At 40.2% G+C, this 18,821-nt stretch overlaps 1 protein-coding gene across 1 annotated transcript in view; it reads left to right on the forward strand.

Moving 5' to 3' along the window:
* The window catches only part of PNPLA8 (patatin like phospholipase domain containing 8), a 51,064-nt gene extending 35,590 nt beyond the window's left edge, over window positions 1–15,474 (forward strand). Inside the window, exons 8-9 of the mRNA XM_056847248.1 lie at window positions 6,803–6,998; window positions 15,164–15,474. Of these exons, the coding sequence (XP_056703226.1) occupies window positions 6,803–6,998; window positions 15,164–15,438 (471 nt within the window). The 3' untranslated portion in view covers window positions 15,439–15,474. The remainder of the gene's footprint in view (window positions 1–6,802; window positions 6,999–15,163) is intronic.
* Window positions 15,475–18,821: the final 3,347 nt, after the last annotated feature.

The following is an 18,821-nucleotide window of genomic DNA, read 5'->3' on the forward strand; positions in this document are numbered from 1 at the left end:
GTTTTAACCTCCAATTTTTATTTATTTATTTTAAGATTTCAGATTTATTGGAACCTGGGACTTTTCTTGGGTTTATGAAAAGATCTGTCCATGGCCCTATTCTCCTGATTTGAGTAACCACAGATGGGGCCATGTTGAAAATTAGATATATTGATACAAAAAATGTGCCTTGGAAGATGTGCTTAAAAACCTGCCACATGTTAAGCTATTTTGTTTATTAAATATTTATGCTTGCTTTTGTCCCCAATGGGTAACCAAAGGAGCTTACAGCATTGTTCTCCTCCTCACCCATCTTTTATGACTAATACTAGACTTCTGGTTAGAGAGGGAGACCAGAGGTCTTAAATGTGCTGCAGCCGTGTCCTACACCACTAAAGAACAGCCTCTGAACTACCCAGACCTACCCGTACAAATGAGAGGACCAGGCACAGGTTTTGGCTTGGACCAGTTTTAAGGGTTAACCTAAAGGTGTCAACCCAAATTTAGAATTTCCCTCTTGAACTGTCAGTACATTTAGTATTGTGGTGAGTTTCCTTCCTCCACTATTGGAATTCAAGGCTTTAATTCTCATTCATGAAAGGTATTTTAGTAAAACTACTGCATTTTAAATGCTGCAAAAATATCAAATTTGGTGAGCAATAATCTGTTATTCCAACTTACTAATGATCAGTGCATTCTTTTCCTAGTTAGGACTGAACATTTATCTTGGTTGTGTATATATAGTAAAATCCAGAATATACTGAAGTAATTGAAACACTGCAGATATTAATGTGTATGGAAGATTTAAATATGAGATAAAAGAACAGTTAAGAGCAATTGCAGTAATTCTGAAATGTACATTTGTTAGGATAAAGACAGAAGTATTTTCAGATGCCTTAAACAACATCTGCAAACATCTTAAGGTTGCGTGTTAGATTTTAAAGATGATAAATTTGGCAGGGGAAAAGTTTATTCACAACCTCGCCTGCCTCTGTGATATTCTTGCGGTAGTTCAGTGTCTCTTCTTTTTCCACAAATACAATGATGGTAAACAACAGAGCAAGTCTGTGAAAACGAACTAGAAATGCAAAGCATGTCTGCACAGGCATTGAGGTGAAATGGTTGCTATGGAGCCAGCAGACTCCAAGTATCGGAATTGGCTTTGCTAAATCACATCTTTCAGTACATGATACCCAGTTCACATAACTTAATGTGTGAAGTAGTTTTTTTTAAGTGCTGTGTACAGTCTGACAGCCGTTGTGCATTTTTTAAAGGCTAAGGCAAAATTTTGAGAGAGTGAAAATGTACAGTATTGTTAAAAGAAAGAAGAACTGAGTTACTATCCTCCTGTTAGGTTCAATGGGAAAGTAGTTTGCTTTGCTACTGTTGACAACCTCTGTGCTGATGGGCACTTAAGCAATGCCAAACGTTCTGGTGACTGCAATGCATTTTTAAAAGCACCACAGTTTGTCCTAGGCATCCAGATATTAAATTGCACAAATGAATTCGTCTCCTGGCTACAAGATCTCAATGAAATCTTAAGAATAGAAGTAAATTGATATTAATTCCAAAGGCATACAAACAGTGTTGGCAAAACTAGAAAATCATCTATCTTGTTCTTAGCTCTTCCCACCCCCCACAATGAACACTAGGAAAATCTACAGAGTTATGAGAAACAGTCAACCAGAAATACAACATAAACTTACAACAGTGTATTTCAGTGGGGCTTATTTTTGAGGACGGCTTGTACTTCTCTCCCTACTTTCACATGTGGCTTTTGGATAAAACACAGTGGGAATCTTTACTTTAAAAAGAAAAAAAAAATCCTCGCCTTGAGCTTGCAAGGAATAATCGAAGCTGAGTTACAAGTGCCAGTATGCTGCCCCATTACTTGTTTGAAAAGGACCCTTTTAAAAAGTGTGAAGGAAACAAGTGCCATAGATAAATTCTTTTGGCAGTTGCAAGGCTAACATTTAGAAGTTCTAATCTAAAGCTTAGCAGATATTTTAATATCCTAGAAACAGCCTGAGTATCAAAGATCTCTTGTGTTTAAATTATAATTGCTGTCCACTATTTCTTTTTCTTTTTTCTTTTTTTTTTGCAGAAGCAGTAAATTTGAATTTAGTTTACAGCCAAGAGTAGCACCGTGAAGATTAAATCTTGTAAATGTTGCCAGTGTGCCGATAGTAACCGCAGGGCAAGGGATCGGTGTAAGAATGCAAGAGCACAAAGAGATGGCTCATGTATATTTGGGGAGAAGTGAAGAGAGAAACTTGCAGTTGGAGTCAGAATAAACAGGGAGCAAAGAGAAGACAAAACAGAGGGCAAGGAAAAGCAACATGAGAACTGAAGGGAGAATAAGTAGGGTACTTGTCAGTTTTGGCCACTTGCCATAAAGCTCAGTGAAATCCAGGGCTTAGGTATACACTCTGTATGGGTTTTTAATAGATATTTCATTTCAGTCTGTACATCATAATGGTTTTTACTCTTAATGCCACCTAAGGATCTTAACTTGACATTTTATGTCCTTCAATATGTTGACATGTTGAAGAGTGAGAGCTACTAAAGATGTTATTGAGCAGTCAGTCTATTCTGTAAACTTTTAGAATTCTGCTTTAATTTTTTAGCAGCTTAAAGTTTAAACTAGTGTTCACTTTAAGTAAAATGGATATTCAAAGATATACTTTGAATTTGGGGAGTAGAGAAGATACTGCATTTTGGGTATGAACAAAGGGATACTGTATTTATTTTATTATATCCCACCTATCTTCCTCCCATGAAAGCTCAAGGCACTTCTCAGGAGGCCTTAGAATTATTTGCTATAAGTAAATCTTTTGTAATTCTTAAAAATCTTTTTTAAAATCTTTCATTTAATGAAACTCATGAAAGATGAATCTCAACATCCTGTGTTAAGATGCACATTTAGAAGTTGTTTTGACAAATTAATTTCAAGGGAAAAGACTGTAGTTCAGTGGAATGCTTTTCATAAGCTGTAGTAACTCATACTCTATGCATTTTAGCTATTAACTTCAAAATGCTGTTAAGCACAATGAACAGTCTGACAGATCCATGCTGCAATGATTTGCATTTTGATAGTCTGACACATCTCGAGAGTGTCATGTTTGAGGGGGGACCTCAGGCTAAATAACATTTCCTTTAGCGCAGTCACAATATGTGCAGCAGGCTGTCAAAGTTAGTTTTAAACCATGTAGGGCAGGTTCTGCAACTGCCGCAACTGCTGCTTTCCACTGTTTGGGGTGGTGCTGCGTCCTCCATTGTGGAATGGCCACCACAGCTACTTCATGATGTTTGGGCTTGGTGCTGCCTGTTTCAAGGCTGCCCTTTTGCCCGAGCATCTCCTTTGCCCGCTGGTCTCCTTCCATAGCTGTCTTTCGATGGGAAGCGAGGCTGGAATGGGCCCAGCCCTTCCGCTGGCACCCCAACGCTTCCTCCGGCCAGGCTATCTTCTCTTCTGGCTGGTCTACCCAGACAGCCCTGACGCCACCCAGGCCTCACAAATTCGCAACCCTAAAATTCCAGACATCTACATGCCCAGTATTTTTCCAGTTTTTTTTTCCTGGACAGTCAGTGAAAAGACTGGACTGTCCAGGTCAGTACTAGAGACCTGGCAACCCAAGCTCTTCCATGGGTTCAAAAGAGAGGATGGAGTCCCCTGCCATCAGAAAAGCTATGCTGGGGATCATGGAGCAAAAGATGTAGGATGGGGCTGTAGTTAGATGGGCTATTAGGTGAGGCTGAGTAAAAAAATTGCCTGGATCCATCCCACAATTGCAGTTTAATGAATCCAGTATATTTAAAATAAAATGTTCTTATCCCAGATAGATGGTATTTGTACTTACCACCTTGAGATTTTTTTTAAAGGTTCTTAGAATTAACTCAGTAGACTCATTCATAAAGCAACACAGTGTTTACTATATCGTGTTAGGGTACAATCTGATTTTAGCCAAAATTTAAAATGATGTGCACTGAGAGACTACTGTTCTTACTTCTGCTGTAGGCAAAGGGTATTAAGTGTTCCATAAAGAGTTCAGAAAGCTTTTGTAGATTGTACTGAAAGCTTAATCAAAGGACTTTTTCATAAAGCAATGATCCACATCACTGCTTTATTTACTGCAGCTGTAGTTTTTACAAAATGAGTGGTTTAGTAGGAATTCACTTTGTTGTAGTTTGAACATGATTTTTTAAACTGTTGATATGTATTAGATAATCCTATCACATCACAACACTGTCTCCTAATCTTATGGTACACCTGTTCAAAAACTGGCTTTACCTGTGGATAGAAACTGCTTTTTAAAAAATATTAGAATCTCTATGAAAGTCCAAATAACATTCACTTAACAAAATGAAGTGCCTGCAGCAGTTTACGTTCTCGTCCTCTCCTTCTTGTGCTCAGTTTGGCTTTGTAATCAAAGCCACTAACTTCTCAGTAAGATATTCCATAATTCTGACAACCTTTTTGATATGCAAAATTTATTTCCACAAAAGTCTCCTAGTTAAAGGCACAATGAGAGTGTTTTTCATCTCAGAAACAGATCTTCTATAGTAAGAAGCTTCTTTCTTACAACTACTGGCAGCTATTAGGATTTCATATCCTGTCAATTAACGTTTCATTTGATTTCTAGAAGACCAGAGCTTTGATGGACTATTTATGCTATTGTGATTTGCAGTAGTGTTGCTCTGAGAACTGATCTCCATCCTCTACATGTAAGAACATGGTTGCCTTTCTGATCAACATTGGTGTACAGGGCTGGTTCCTTACCTTCCTCTGTTTCATACATCTTGCTGAGCAACACAGATATGAAGTTATCTCCTAACCATGTGTGTGCCTAGATCCTGTTGACTGAACTATTTCAAGCACACACTACTACTGTTTTCCCCTGAACCTCCCTTTCAAGAGATCCATCTAGCAAACTACAGCTTGGTAATTACTTGTTGGCATTTTGTAGAAGGAAATGTCAGATTGCATGGTGGACTGGGATTTAAGGCTTGTACTACAGGCATGAAAGACTTATGAGGATTGCAGAGCCAAACATCATAATGTTTAAGGCATGGCTGACTGGAAAAGAGAAAAGCCCAGTTAGGTCTTAATTCCTGACTTTTTCAGGTTTCCGCAAATTAAACTACAGCTTAGGATAGCAACCTTTACGGCTTACAGTTAGTGTTATAGATGGCTCTAGAATAATGTTCTTTGTGAAGGAAAAAAGCTTCAGTTACATCAGACAACAGCCAAAGTGTGCTTATATTCATATAGTTCTTACTCTGCTGCTCCCTTTACATGAAGAAATTTTTTTCATCTTACATCATAGTTCCTTAAACATAAAAGTGTGTTTTTGTACATGTTTGCAAACTCTGTGTGGAGTTTGCATTGGACCATTTTGTCCTTGATAAAGAACACTTCTTACCATTTTTGCTCCAGAGGAAAGTGTATCTGTTACTTTTGAAGACCTCACCAGTTACAAGAAATGGCACAATGTTCCTTCTTGCAGCAGCCCTTCATGCTTATCATGATGCCAATTTAGGGAGTTTCCAGTATTTTGGAGGGGGTCTTCTAAAAGCTGCCATTTGAAAGGGAAAGCTGACAAACCAGTGGGTTCATGAAATGTGACATGTGACATTTAAGATCCTGGCTGTGTTTCTTTTGCCTGCTTCCTAAAATCCCCTCTCTTTGTTTCTAGCACCTTATGCATAAAATTAACATTTAAACTTTCATCCATTCATTAACGGATTTAATCCCCTCATTTAATAAATGAATTCTGCCTCTTTTATATTCTGATTTCAAATGAAATAGATCATTTTCAGAATTAGACAAACCCTTGTAACTGCAAGTATTATGTGATGATGTATGGCAAATTCTCACTGCTTTACTTCTGTTATTTGTCTCCTTGCATTTGTATTATTCTCTTCTAAGTCCCATGCGATCAGTTTTTGCAGCTTGTAACCAAGAAATATTTAGTATGGTGGTATTAAAGTAATGTATATTATGATGGACCAAATCATACAATCTTTATATAGTAGAATTAACAAACTGGAGACCTTTAAGAATAACAAGGGAGAGAAATCCCACCCCTCCCACACACACTTCCTCTCTTCCCAGCTCTTTCTCTGTTCTCTCCCTCTCATTAGTTACTGCCTGTCTTCCAACTCCTTTCTCTGCTTTCTCTTTCTATCACCTTCAATGCTTTCCCCCCAAACCTGCAGTCATGCCAGGATTGCCTAGGCCAAGGCTGCCATGTCTCAGTTGCTAGGCAACTCCACAGCGTCAACAGTGATCATGCCAGATCTGTCAGTATTCTCCATGGGCGGGGGGGGGGGGGACTAACTCCCTTTATTGTATAAGGGTTTTTTGTTTTTTGTTGTTTGGGATTTCTCTGCAAATCGGGGGGGGGGGATTTGTTGGAAATCCCCTGAATCTGTACATGGCCCCATTGTACAAATGTTGTGATCCACACTCTGGAACCATTGTTCAGAATTAAGCATAAAGGTACTAGTAACATTCAGCATATACTATACTACACTAATGCTGTCTGTGTAAAGGTGACCTCTTATTGTGGCTGTTGCTTGTCTTGTTAGCAGAACAGATATTTTCCATGTAGTTTTCTTTCATGATATTGTATCATTCCATTTTATTTTGCTATCTGAAGAGAGGACGTAACTATCAAGCACCAAATCCAAACATGAATGGCTGTGTGTTGAACTGAATGCATTTTATACAATATTTTATTTACATCTTCTACTATTTTAACCCTGCATCTATGAATACTGATTATTCAGTCATCTCTTTTTTTAAAAACAAAATTCACAGGATGGAGGGCTGCTCATGAATAATCCTACAGCTTTAGCAGTACATGAGTGCAAATGTCTTTGGCCGAATATGCCTCTGCAGTGTGTAATATCCTTGGGAACTGGCCGATACGAAAGTGAAGGGAAGACCAATGTCACCTATACAAGTCTGAAAGCTAAGCTGAATAATGTCATCAGCAGCGCCACTGACACGGAAGGTTGGTTTCAAATGATTGATGTTGTCTTGTTGTGTAGCTCTTCATGTGACTTGGATGAAGGATTTTTATTGAGAAGCAACATAACAGAAGCTGAATTGAGGTATGAAAACATAGGATGTAAGGAATAAAGGCTAGTTTACCAGGAACATCATCAAAGGGCATTCTGTTTCCATCTAGGGCATATTTCATAACCTACATTGGAGCTGGGATTATTTTGTTAATCCCATCTCCCACCTGTTTAACAGAAGGACTTTTGGTTCAGTTCGTGTACAAAGATAGCATAAGAAGAGAAAACTAATATCAATTGTTTGAAATCAGTATGGGTTTATGATGCATTTTAAGGCTTAACCTTTTTCTCTGATTAATACATTGTAAGATATTTGGTAAATTGTAGCAGCTGATAAAGTTTGCCAAATATCCATTTAAATTAACTGCTTGAGATTACACCTTGGTTATACTACTACTAAACTGTCATTGATGAATACATCACATCTGAAAAGTGTGGCCATAATGCTGATGAGCTTTTAGAGATACAGAGCTGACGCATAAAGGCCACCAATTTCTTAATGCAGAAATACTTGGATGAAGGTTTTCTAGGGTTTGGGGTGGCAGTAATGAATGAGTAGAATAAGAGAACATATTACTTTTCTTTCTGTCACCCCCCTCCCCCACTGGATCACTTTTTTTATCAGTGTAGAAGTAAAAGGCCAATTCAGAATAGAGATACATTTTAAAAGTTTATAAAATTACTTTTGAAAAAAAATACTGCTTGCTTTTAGTAAATAGATGACCTGCAGAATTAACGCTGAAAATCTTCACCACCAGAAGTCCAGTCTATACAGTTAAAGTTGTCATGCTTTGAACAGAGACCATGTTTATCACTAAATCTTAACAGTGGGGATTTTAAAAAATGCAAGGAAGTGGGATGCAGAAAGATTAGATAATGTAGTTCTACTGGGCTTCATTTACCTTAGCAACAGTAATGTGACAACTCTGTATTAAGCAAGGAAATATTACAATAGTGTGAAATATTTTAAAAGATGAAAAGGACAACATAAGGAAGAGTAGAAAAGTGACCATTTTGATTACTATACAAGACATAATTCCTCTTTAAAGAGCAAAATGAAAAGCCAACCTTACGCAGTCTGAGAAGCTGGATGAAATACGATTTCATATTTTTTACTAGGATATCCAAGCACCATCCCCATGTATTAAGACTGAATGACTTGGATCTAGTGATGTACAAGCAGAAACATAAATGGGTTTAAGCAGTTCTGCTTATACAAGATCTTGTACAACACCTAGCACCTTCCTCACTATATATTAAAATGCCCAGAAATTGGTTGCATGAGGTCTTGCAGAAGTGGAAACGCAACTGGGGATACAAAAAGTTTGACTTGATGCAAGCAGCTATTTCATTCTTTTGTGTGTGTCTGCTTGGCAAAAACTGTACTGCAATACAAACTTATCCAGTCCAGTATCTCATGTTTCTTCTGAGTTTGCTTGATCACACTTCACATCCACTTATAAGGGTTACCATTGACTGTGTTGAACTAGCATATGTTGAACTTTAGTCTTAGCTTCCCCCCCCCCCCCGCCCTCTGTTTTGTTCACCAGATCTATGCAATGTGTTGCAGTTACTCTTAACAATATTGCAAAAATCTGCTTTTCCACTCCCAAAGCGAAATATCTGATGTTCTCCCACACTGGTTTAATATTGTGTTCATTCCTGGCCTTCCTTTAATTCTCAAAGGAGGTGTGAACACTTGATCATCTCATCTCTGTAATCTGCCCCCCAAATCTGTTTGTGTTCAGAAGTATTTTGACACCCCTCCATAAATCCCTACGCTGGTGTCCCATCTTCTTCTGTTTCCCCTATCTTTTCCATTGTCTCCCTTTCCTTCCCTCCATTTCCCTGCCCTTTTATCCTGATATCTCTGATTTGGGCCTCAAGTTCCTATGGCCCTCAGCTGGCATAGGTTCTCTGATCTCTTGAACAATTATGCACATTCTATTACTGCCCCTTATGCTTGCAGCTCTCTCCTAGAACACTGACATGATACTTCTTTATGCCTCTGCTTTCAAAATTCCATTCCATGATTCCATCCACCGCTTCTGTGAAGTCTTTGTCTTAACCCCTTTAGTCATCCTCTCCAGCTGAAGAAAAGCCTAAGTTTACATGACTGCATTTGCTGACATCACACTTCTCCCTCTTTAGCTGTCTAAATTTAAACTCTGGGCAAGGACATAAACAATGTCAAGTGCCCAGTGTGTTCTATAAAGTAGGGTTGCAGTGGTTGAGTAATTGGCTTACTTGATTAAAATAGTTTAACTAAAAGTGCCACACACACACACATATATACATCCAGCCACTAACATAACTTCCAATTACAATTATACAGATATATAATTATCCAGTTTCTTAGGCTGTCGTTCACTGCAAATTATTTTAGAAGTAATTCATAGCCTCCATTTCACAGGTTAAGTTTTGTAGGTTCTGGAAGAGTGGCTCTGTATAATGTCAAAAGACCATTTATGGCCCCCTTATTTTTCATGCAGTGTTTAATGTGCATCACACATTTAAACAATGCCACTGTACTTGTGTAAAATATGTTGAGTTGAAGGCAATAGGTGGTCTCCGTGGCTTAAATAACCAGCTTGGTATTATTTCATCCTTTTTTCAGTGATACGTGATCAAGGAGGAGACCTTATTGATCATGAATTCAGAAACATCTTGCTGTCGGCATGGTGTACTTGTGTGATACAGATTTTTTTATGTGTATCTTGCTTTGTATCCAGTTTTCTTCCCCAGTTGGGACCCGAAGCTGTTTATCATCTCACTGTCCCCTCTTCCACCTTACCCTCACAACAGTCTTGTGAAAAGATACGATGGGCCCAAAGTTACCCATGAACTTCTATGTCAGAGCAGCAATTTTAACTCAGTTGCCCCAGGTCCTAGTCTGACAGCCCATTCCTGACCCAAAAGGATGAAAGTCATTAGGCGGCCAGGAAGGTGCTGCGCCGGCGTGGGTGCCCCCTGTACTGGCGCCTGTGCCACTCTACGCTGTGGGAGGCGCCATGGGGGGTGGAAACGGACACCATCCTCCTGACACTGCTGCAGCATGTTAGAAAGCGTTGCAGCTCTACAGGCGAGTAAGCACAGAAGACTCAGCACGTAGTACAAAAGTGCTCTTTTATTCACAGTGACAGAATGCTCCGCTTGGTCATCAACTCTCCACAACCCACACCCCAATACATATATAACACACCTATATACATATCTGGCATAGTCTCTCAGCCAATCACCTGTTGGCTGCCTTGTCTCCAGGACTATCTAGCTCAGTCCAGTACAAGCCAGTTTTTCTGCTCAGTCATTGAGCTGTCATGTGACACCACCAATCACCTGGCTGTCACATAGATCTTTTACATCTGCTTGCCATCTGCTTGCCATGTGCAGTCTCATGTTCCAACACTCCTCCTAGACTGACATTGCAAGCCCCAATTTGCTTCTAAACAGTTCAAACTTTTCTGTAGGCAAACACTTGGTAAAAACGTCAGCAATATTTACATTTGAAGCACAATGTTTCAGAACCATTAAACCATTGTTTACCGCTTCCCTGACATTCTGGTATCTTATTGTGATGTGTTTACTTCTTGTTCTAATACCTTGATATCCAGCCAATTGCTGTGCTGCAGTATTATCACAGTAAACACATACAGGCATTTCACATTCAAGATTTAGGTCTTTAGCCAGTTGACTCAGCCATTCCAGCTGAATCTCACTGTCACTTAATGCAGAATATTCTGCCTCACATGTGCTGGTAGCTACATGAGTCTGTTTTAAAGACTTCCACATAACCAGTGCCCCATGTAAAAATAACACATACCCAGTGGTAGACTTTCCTTCTTCTCTCTCTCCCCAACTGGAGTCACTATACACTGTGATTGTTTCCTCTGCATCAGCCTTTAAACACAACCTGGCTGAAGCTGAGCCTTTTAAGTATCGCAGCACCCTTTTTGCTGCATTCCAGTCTTTCATGTATGGACATGCACATTTCTGGCAAAGCAAATGTACTGCCATACAAATGTCTGGTCTTGTCCAACATGACAGATATAACAATGAACCCACCAACGATTGGTATTGATTTTTGTCATGGAATACCTTATCATCCACCTCTTTCACATACCCTGTTGTCATGGGAGTCTCAGTGCTTTTTGCCTCTGTCATTTTAAATTTTTCTAGGAGCTGTTCAATCTTTTTCTCCTGGCACAATTCAAAATATCCTTCTGGGTTCCTGGTAATTTCTACCCCCAGATAATTTTGAATGTCACCAAGATGCTTCATTTTAAACAGTTTTCCAGTTGCCTCCTTAAACCAGTTTAGTTGTTCCTTTGTATGACACAACAAACAAAGATCATCAACATATAAAAATACAACACAGTCAGAGCCCTTTACACATTTGGTAAACATACAAGGATCAGCAACACCTTGCTTAAACCCAAGATTTGCCAATGCTTCACTAATGCATTGGGACCATGCACGTGCACTCTGCTTTAATCCATACAGAGCCTTATGCAATTTTAATACTCCTTGTTTACCCTTGCATTCAAACCCAGGTATCTGCTCCATATATATCTCTTCACTTATTGTTGCATTCAGATATGCAGTGGTGAAGTCAAAATGGTGCACTAACATGTTATCTCTGACAGCTTTACACAATGCAGCTCTTATAGTATCAGCCTTCACAGTGGGAGCAAATAATTCATCAAAGTCTTGCCCTTCAACTTGGGAATAACCCTTAGCCACAAGCCTGGCCTTACGGAGTATCTTCCCTTCTGGACACTGTTTGACTTTGTAAAGCCATCTGCACCCTATGGCTTTTCTCTGAGCTGGCAGTTTTGTTATAGAGAATACCTTATTCTCTTTCAGGGAATCAAACTCAGTTTGCATGGCTTCTAGCCAGGCCTCCTTTTCCCTGCTTTCCAAAGCCATTACCTCCTGAAAACTCTTTGGTTCTTTGACTTGTACATGATTGACATCAGTAGTCTCAAAACCATACCTCTCTGGGGGAATTCCTTTAGTGCTCCTGCTTGACACCCTAGGAATCTGCCTCCCCTCTTCAGCCCTTGGTGATGAAGCCCTCTGAGGAGATCCCTCCTGCTTCACCCCATCTGCATCCTGTGAGAGATCTGTCAATGGTAGCCCAATTTCTTTTGGCTCCTCCTGTCCATGAATTCTGGCCCAGTTATTTCCCTCACAAAAATTCGCAGCTCTGCTGTAGCTGAGAGAATTATGCTCATCAGCAAACCTGTATGATTTCATGCCAGACTGATACCCAAGGAAGGTTAGTTTTTTAGCTCTCGCTCCTCCTTTCCTTCTCTTGGATATTGGCACATCAACCCAGGCTTTTGTACCAAACACTCTGAGGTAACCTAAGCTAGGATCCCTCTGGTACAAAACTCTATAAGGTATGTCTTGTATGGACCTGGTCCAGATCCTGTTGGAAACATAGGAGGCGGCCTTTATTGCTTCTGCCCAGTATGTCATTGGCAACCCAGCATCCTGCAACATGGAATACATTTTTGTTTGTAGCATTCCCCCATGTCGCTCAGCAACACCATTTTCTGCTGGCACCGCCACGTTGGCAACCCTGTGCCTCACACCTTGCACCTGCAACCATTTCTTAAACTCATTTGACATGAATTCTCCCCCAAAATCTGTTTGGAGAGAATCCAAGGTACATTTAAGTTGTTTCTGCACTCTTTTGGCCCAATACTTAAATGTTTCAAACACCTGTGACTTCTTTTTCAAAGGATATACCCATGAGAATCTGGTGCAATCATCCACCAGAATCAACGCGTAATGGTTACCTGAGTGACTCTCCCTGTAGGGGCCTATTACATCTGCATGCACTACCTTTAATGCAGTGTCTGAGAGTCTCTCACTATGCTTAGCCACTGGGTAAGCCTTAGATTTGGAACTTTTGCATACCTCACAATCCAGGTAGTTCCCACACTCTTTAACTTTTTCCTTCCCCAGTAAGGCTAGCGTTTTCTTTATGGTCTCATAATTTGCATGAGCCAACCTTCTATGTAGCAGATGTATGCAATTGTCATGGGGGCTCTTATTAGTTATCATTTTTGCCTCCACATGCCTATTTTCTACCACATACACATTATTACACATTTCCCCTGTAAGAAGCACTTTCCCACCTTTGGATATCTTACAAGCCTTGTCTGTAAATGTTACAGTATATCCAGCCCTGTCAAGGGCACTTACACTTAACAGATTGTTCTCTAGTTCAGGGACACATAGCACCTTTTTAAATGTATAGTTCAAAGCTGGGAACCACACACTCCCCTCACGTGTCACCTCAGAATTCCTTCCATCAGCGAGGCTTACATGCGGCAAACTTGAGTCCCGTGTGTCTTTTAAAAGTTCCTGATGCCGGCAAATGGTCTGTGACGCACCAGAGTCTAAAATCCAGACACCGGCTGTGTCACTGTGCTCAGTCAGCACCAATGATGCCTTCTGACCGCTCACAAACTCACGTGACGACTGGTCCCTTCGGCTTTTCTTCCTTGCTTCTGGGCAGTCGCGCTTTAAGTGATTTGTTGCCTTGCAGATGTAGCAACGTCTGACCCTCAGAGCCACGTGCTGCTGTAAATCACCCGGCTTTCTCTGCTCCGCATTCCTCTCTCCGCCGGCAAACCTCCGCGTCTCCCGGCTTGGCAGGTTTCCCTCCGGCTTGGCAGGCTTCTCAGGATTTGTTGCAAGCAATCTCTTCTCATGTTCCAAAATTCTTCCTATAACATATTGCAGAGTTAGTTTATCAATTTCAACCGACTCCAGAGCAGTAACTAACATATTATACTGCTCAGACAGAGAGCTCAGGAGTATATAAACTTTATCATCCTCCTGTAGAGTCTTCCCCCTCTGCTCCAGCAGTTGGAAACATTCAGTCAGTTCATTTATATGGTTTCTCACAGGAACTGACGGCAAAAGAAAAGTTCTGTACAAACGTCTCGATATGGCTATCAAAGAGCCAGCTGTTTTTTGTACGTAGACCTGAGATAATGAGTTCCAGGCTGCTTTCGCGTTCAAAGCTCCCGTCACATGGACAAGCTGGTCGTCAGCCACGCTCAGCACTATGCTTGCCAGTGCCTTCTCATCTTTCACCACGTCCTGCGGCGTCTCAGGATCCGGGGGGTTGGAGACATAAATCCACAGTGCCTCTCTTTTAAGGTAGTGTTGCATACGTAACGCCCACACATTGTAGTTGGTAGAAGTGAGCTTCTCCACAAGCAAGGACATTGCAGCTTGAGCCATAATTTCTCCCGCTCCCTGCTGCTCCTGCTCCGTGTCGCTCTCCTCCTCCGCCTCAGACGCACTGCTGCTGACAGACCTGCTGGGCACCTCCTCTGCTCCGTCTGACTCAACCTCAGACATCCACTCGCCTTCTGCTCACTACAGCCCTTGTTCCACAGATAGTACCTCTGCTCAGAACCTCCAGGATGTAGCGCAGTTGAGCTGTTCTGGGCCCATAACCCTGTTGGCGTATGTTAGAAAGCGTTGCAGCTCTACAGGCGAGTAAGCACAGAAGACTCAGCACGTAGTACAAAAGTGCTCTTTTATTCACAGTGACAGAATGCTCCGCTTGGTCATCAACTCTCCACACCAAGGATGCCAGCTGGGACTCCTGCTGGCGTCCCACTGGCGCAAAGCCCTGCGCCAGCATCCCGGGGGGTGTTCCCAGGCCATGCTGGGGGGTGGAGCTGCCAGTAGACAGCTTCCTGAATCCTTCTGCCCCGGGTACATCATGAAAAAAACCAGTGTTGCTGCGTCAGCTTTTTGCTGGTGCGCCCTCGCTGTTTTCAGTGGGGCAAAATGCCCCGTTTTCAAAGAAAAAAACCTTGTAAAAGGCTTTTTAAAGCCTTTTGGCAGTCAGGGAACAGCTTTGGATGTGCCGTGGCCACACCACTCCAGCCACCAACGCCTCAGGTATTGTCTGTGACACTAACCATTTTGCCATGGTGACTCTAAATATCTTACACAATATATGAAAAATACTGATTAACAGATCAATAGTCACAAAAGAAGGGATGGAACTTTTTTCTTCCAAAACTGAGTTAACAATTTCACTGTTCTTGTTTTTTAAAACCAGAAGTCCACACTATGCTGGATGCTCTTTTACCTCCAGACACATACTTCAGAATTAACCCTCTGATGAATGATGACATACCTCTAGATGAAAGCCGCAAAGAAAAGCTCAATCAGTTACGGACGGATGGCATTCGATATTTAGAACGGAATGAAGAAAAGCTGAAGAAAGCTGCCAAAATATTAACAGAGGAAAAAACAACTTTGCAGAGACTCAACGACTGGGTCAGATTGAAGGCTGACATGTACGAAGGACTACCATTCTTTTCCAAGTTATAAGTGTGTAAAGCATGAAAAGTCATATTTCAAAGCATATTTCAGAGGTTTGTACTGTACTAAAAGGGACTGAAATTTTATTAGTTGTAATTCCTTATGAATAGCTGTTTATAAATTCACAGGAAGGGAACACTTTAGTCAGTGGTGGCACAGGGCAAACTTGTTGACTTGGATCTGAAGATTCTACGGCATGAACAGAAAGCACTTGTTCACATGGCAGGGGGATTGGGGGTTGTCTGATCTGAATAGAGGGGGCTATTCAACCCCCAGAAAATTTGCCCTTGAAAGCACCCTGATTTTTCAAGATCCAATTGCCTTTGGGGAGGTGTTGCTGTGTTACAACACTTCCTTGCCTAATCAAAGTACATTCTGCTCCCTCAGTGGGGTTTTTGAATTCATGACCTTCTTTACATTTTTTGAAAGAGATTTTACTGAGTCATTGTTTTCAAACTTCACAATGATACAAATTAAAATTCTATACTGGAATCATTTGGATTTTTATCTGCTGTTTGTTATGGTCTGTTTAAATTTGTGATAATGATGAAAGACTAATTTGTTATATTCAGAAAATATATTCCAAAATCATGCTGACACAACCATAACATATTTACCATTTGGAGATGTATATGTCAAACTGGACAGCCTCCTCTGCACTTAAGCAACAATAAGTAAAACCAGTTTAGCCCACAGAAACCAATGGAACAAAACTATGTTAAATGTATGGATTTCTCAGTTTTAACTGGGTTGCAGATTGAATTGCAATTATTGTAAATTTACAGAATGCTTTGAGGTCATGGCACTGCCAACAAATGCCATCCCTTGTTAATATTGCCTTTTGGCAAAATCTGTGCATGTGGACAAGTCTTTACATTTTCAAATAATGTTAAAACGTATATCATGTACATGAGTCTATGCACCAGTTTATGCAGTTCAATATTTAGCTGATTACACTGAGGTCTAAAATGGCAAACATCCACCTGTATTTTGTTTGAAACATTAAAGACTTTTCATTGGTTTTGTTGCAAGGTGGTTTCCTATTTAAATGTAACACTGAAACATACTGTAAAGTCCTGTATGTCTTGCAAGGAAGAAAATAAATTCTTAAAATGATTTGTTATATGTTAGTATGGTTTCTTCATTGATGTTCATAAACAAATTTGGAAGGTAGTTAAAATGTTGGTGCTTCTTTTTCCTTGATTGGTTTAAAGATTTTTTTTTTTTTAAGCTGTACTATGTGTTTGGGAGGGTGACTTCAGTATATGTACTTAACAGGACATGGTTTTCTTACCCAGTTAAATATACTACTTGCTAATATACTAAATTGGTATTTTGGGGGGATCTCAAGATTTGATTTTCCATAAATAAAAAATCTTTACATGCTGGTACATGAGAATACTTTTTCTAGGAGGCAGGTATAGATTAATATCAGAAGAGAATGCTTATCTTGGAGCATGTGAAGTTTTTAGTTCAATTGCTGACATTTCTAGTTAAGGTTCTTTGTTGGTAGGTAAGGTCTAGGATGTCAGCCCTGGTTAGTAATCAGACGGGAGACCGCCAAGGAATGCCAGTGTCGCTATACAGAGGAAGGCAATGGCAAACCACCTCTGAATCTCTTACCTTGAAAGCCCTACAGGGTCGCCATAAGTCAGCTGCGACTTGACGGCACTTTACACACCCAAGGCCTAGGATGATAGATCTTAGTTGCTGTCAGTGAGCATTGACAATATAAGGGAAAGCAGACCATTGGTCTAAATGAGTGCGGGGCAGATATACTTATGTAATTGTTAACCAAAACAAATATGCTTGAGATGCCAAACAAGAGATTTAGTGGACAAATTACTCTGACTTAACCAGTCAATTTACATAGCCCTTATTTTTTTTTTCCTGTTATACCTGTCACCATGTTTGAGTTTCTTTTTTGAAACTCTACTGTTTATTAAGCTGTGTGCTCTTTGGAGAGGCAATGAGAAGAGTAACCCATAGTAATGTGAGTCCAGTCTTGAATCCGAAAAAATACATTATTATGCTTTCCTCTGTGACTTGATCTAAAAGGAATCCAACATCTGCTAGACTAATCTCTTTGCCCAAGAGTGATGTCTGAGGAACTGATGGCAACAAAAGGTAGGACTTTAGCTTCCCACCCCCTCCCCATCATAAACATTATGTTGGGAAATCAGAGCAAGGAAATGATACATTCTTGATCACAGGACCAGTCTATAAAATCACTGTTCAGTAATTTACTGTTCAAAGCAAATAAGGTGTGTTCTCTAAATATACCCACTTTCTTAAGGAGTTCTAAAATGGTTTCAATTATAACAATTATAACAACTATTGACATCTGCTCTAATTACTCTATGGAGATCTACAGAGGTTTAGTCATATGTTCCAGTTACTTCAACACACAGGTTTTCCTAATATCTAAATATCCCACAGGTGTTATGATTAATATGCAATTTAAGGTTCTATATTCTAGCAAAACAATGTTTATATAGTAAATAGTTTTATATATTCCATTACCATATAAGGAGCTAGTCAAATATAGAATTTAAGCTGCACGTACTGCCAAATGCATGTATTTAGTGCCGCCAAGTCACAGCCAACTTATGGCTACCCCAGCAAGGGGCTTTTTAGGCAAGTGAGAACCGCAGGTGGTTTGCCATTGCTTTCCTTGGCAGAATCTTCCTTGGAGGTCTCCTTCCAAGTCCTGACCCTGCTTAGCTTCTGAGATCGGGCTATACCATGCTGCCTTCCCTCCATACTGCCAAATACTGTTCCTTTAATAATGAAGTCCAGAGTTAGAATTAGGTGCTGTCTTATCTAAAGTGAACATGGTATCTTTAGGCTTCTTATCTCAAATGAACTGGCTGCTTATTCAGTCACAGTTCTTGTTCAAAGTCTGATAAAATGCTGCACTTGGGCTTGTGCAATTAACCTTTCTAATTATCGTATTAGACACTTGCAAGGTAACTTGTTTGATCTCCAAAGTCTTACGATCAATGTGTGATGACTGACTGAAGCAAATTTACTAGGTCACAGCTGCTGGAATATACTTAATTACTTCACTAATTGTGGAAGACTGTACCAATTTCATATCCAGTTCTCTACATATACCTGTTCTTACATAGGTATTGTAGCAGCTTCACTATCCACCATTTACAAGAAATGATCACATGCTGCTTAAATCTCCTTAATGATGTTCAAATGGTGGATAGTTCCTCTGGCAACTATGTAACATCTTGTTTGAATGTGAAATGTTTAAATTGGTTAAATGTGTCAAGGATGAGGTACTTAAGCTTATCAGTTTTTCTGCTGATCTTTTTGTCTTCAGTTCATGCCACAGTTTTGAACTTGGTGTGTGTCAAGGGAATGTGCTCCTCATAGTTCCT

This window comes from Euleptes europaea, chromosome 3 (genome assembly GCF_029931775.1).
Source record: "Euleptes europaea isolate rEulEur1 chromosome 3, rEulEur1.hap1, whole genome shotgun sequence".
NCBI classification, from domain to species: domain Eukaryota; kingdom Metazoa; phylum Chordata; class Lepidosauria; order Squamata; family Sphaerodactylidae; genus Euleptes; species Euleptes europaea.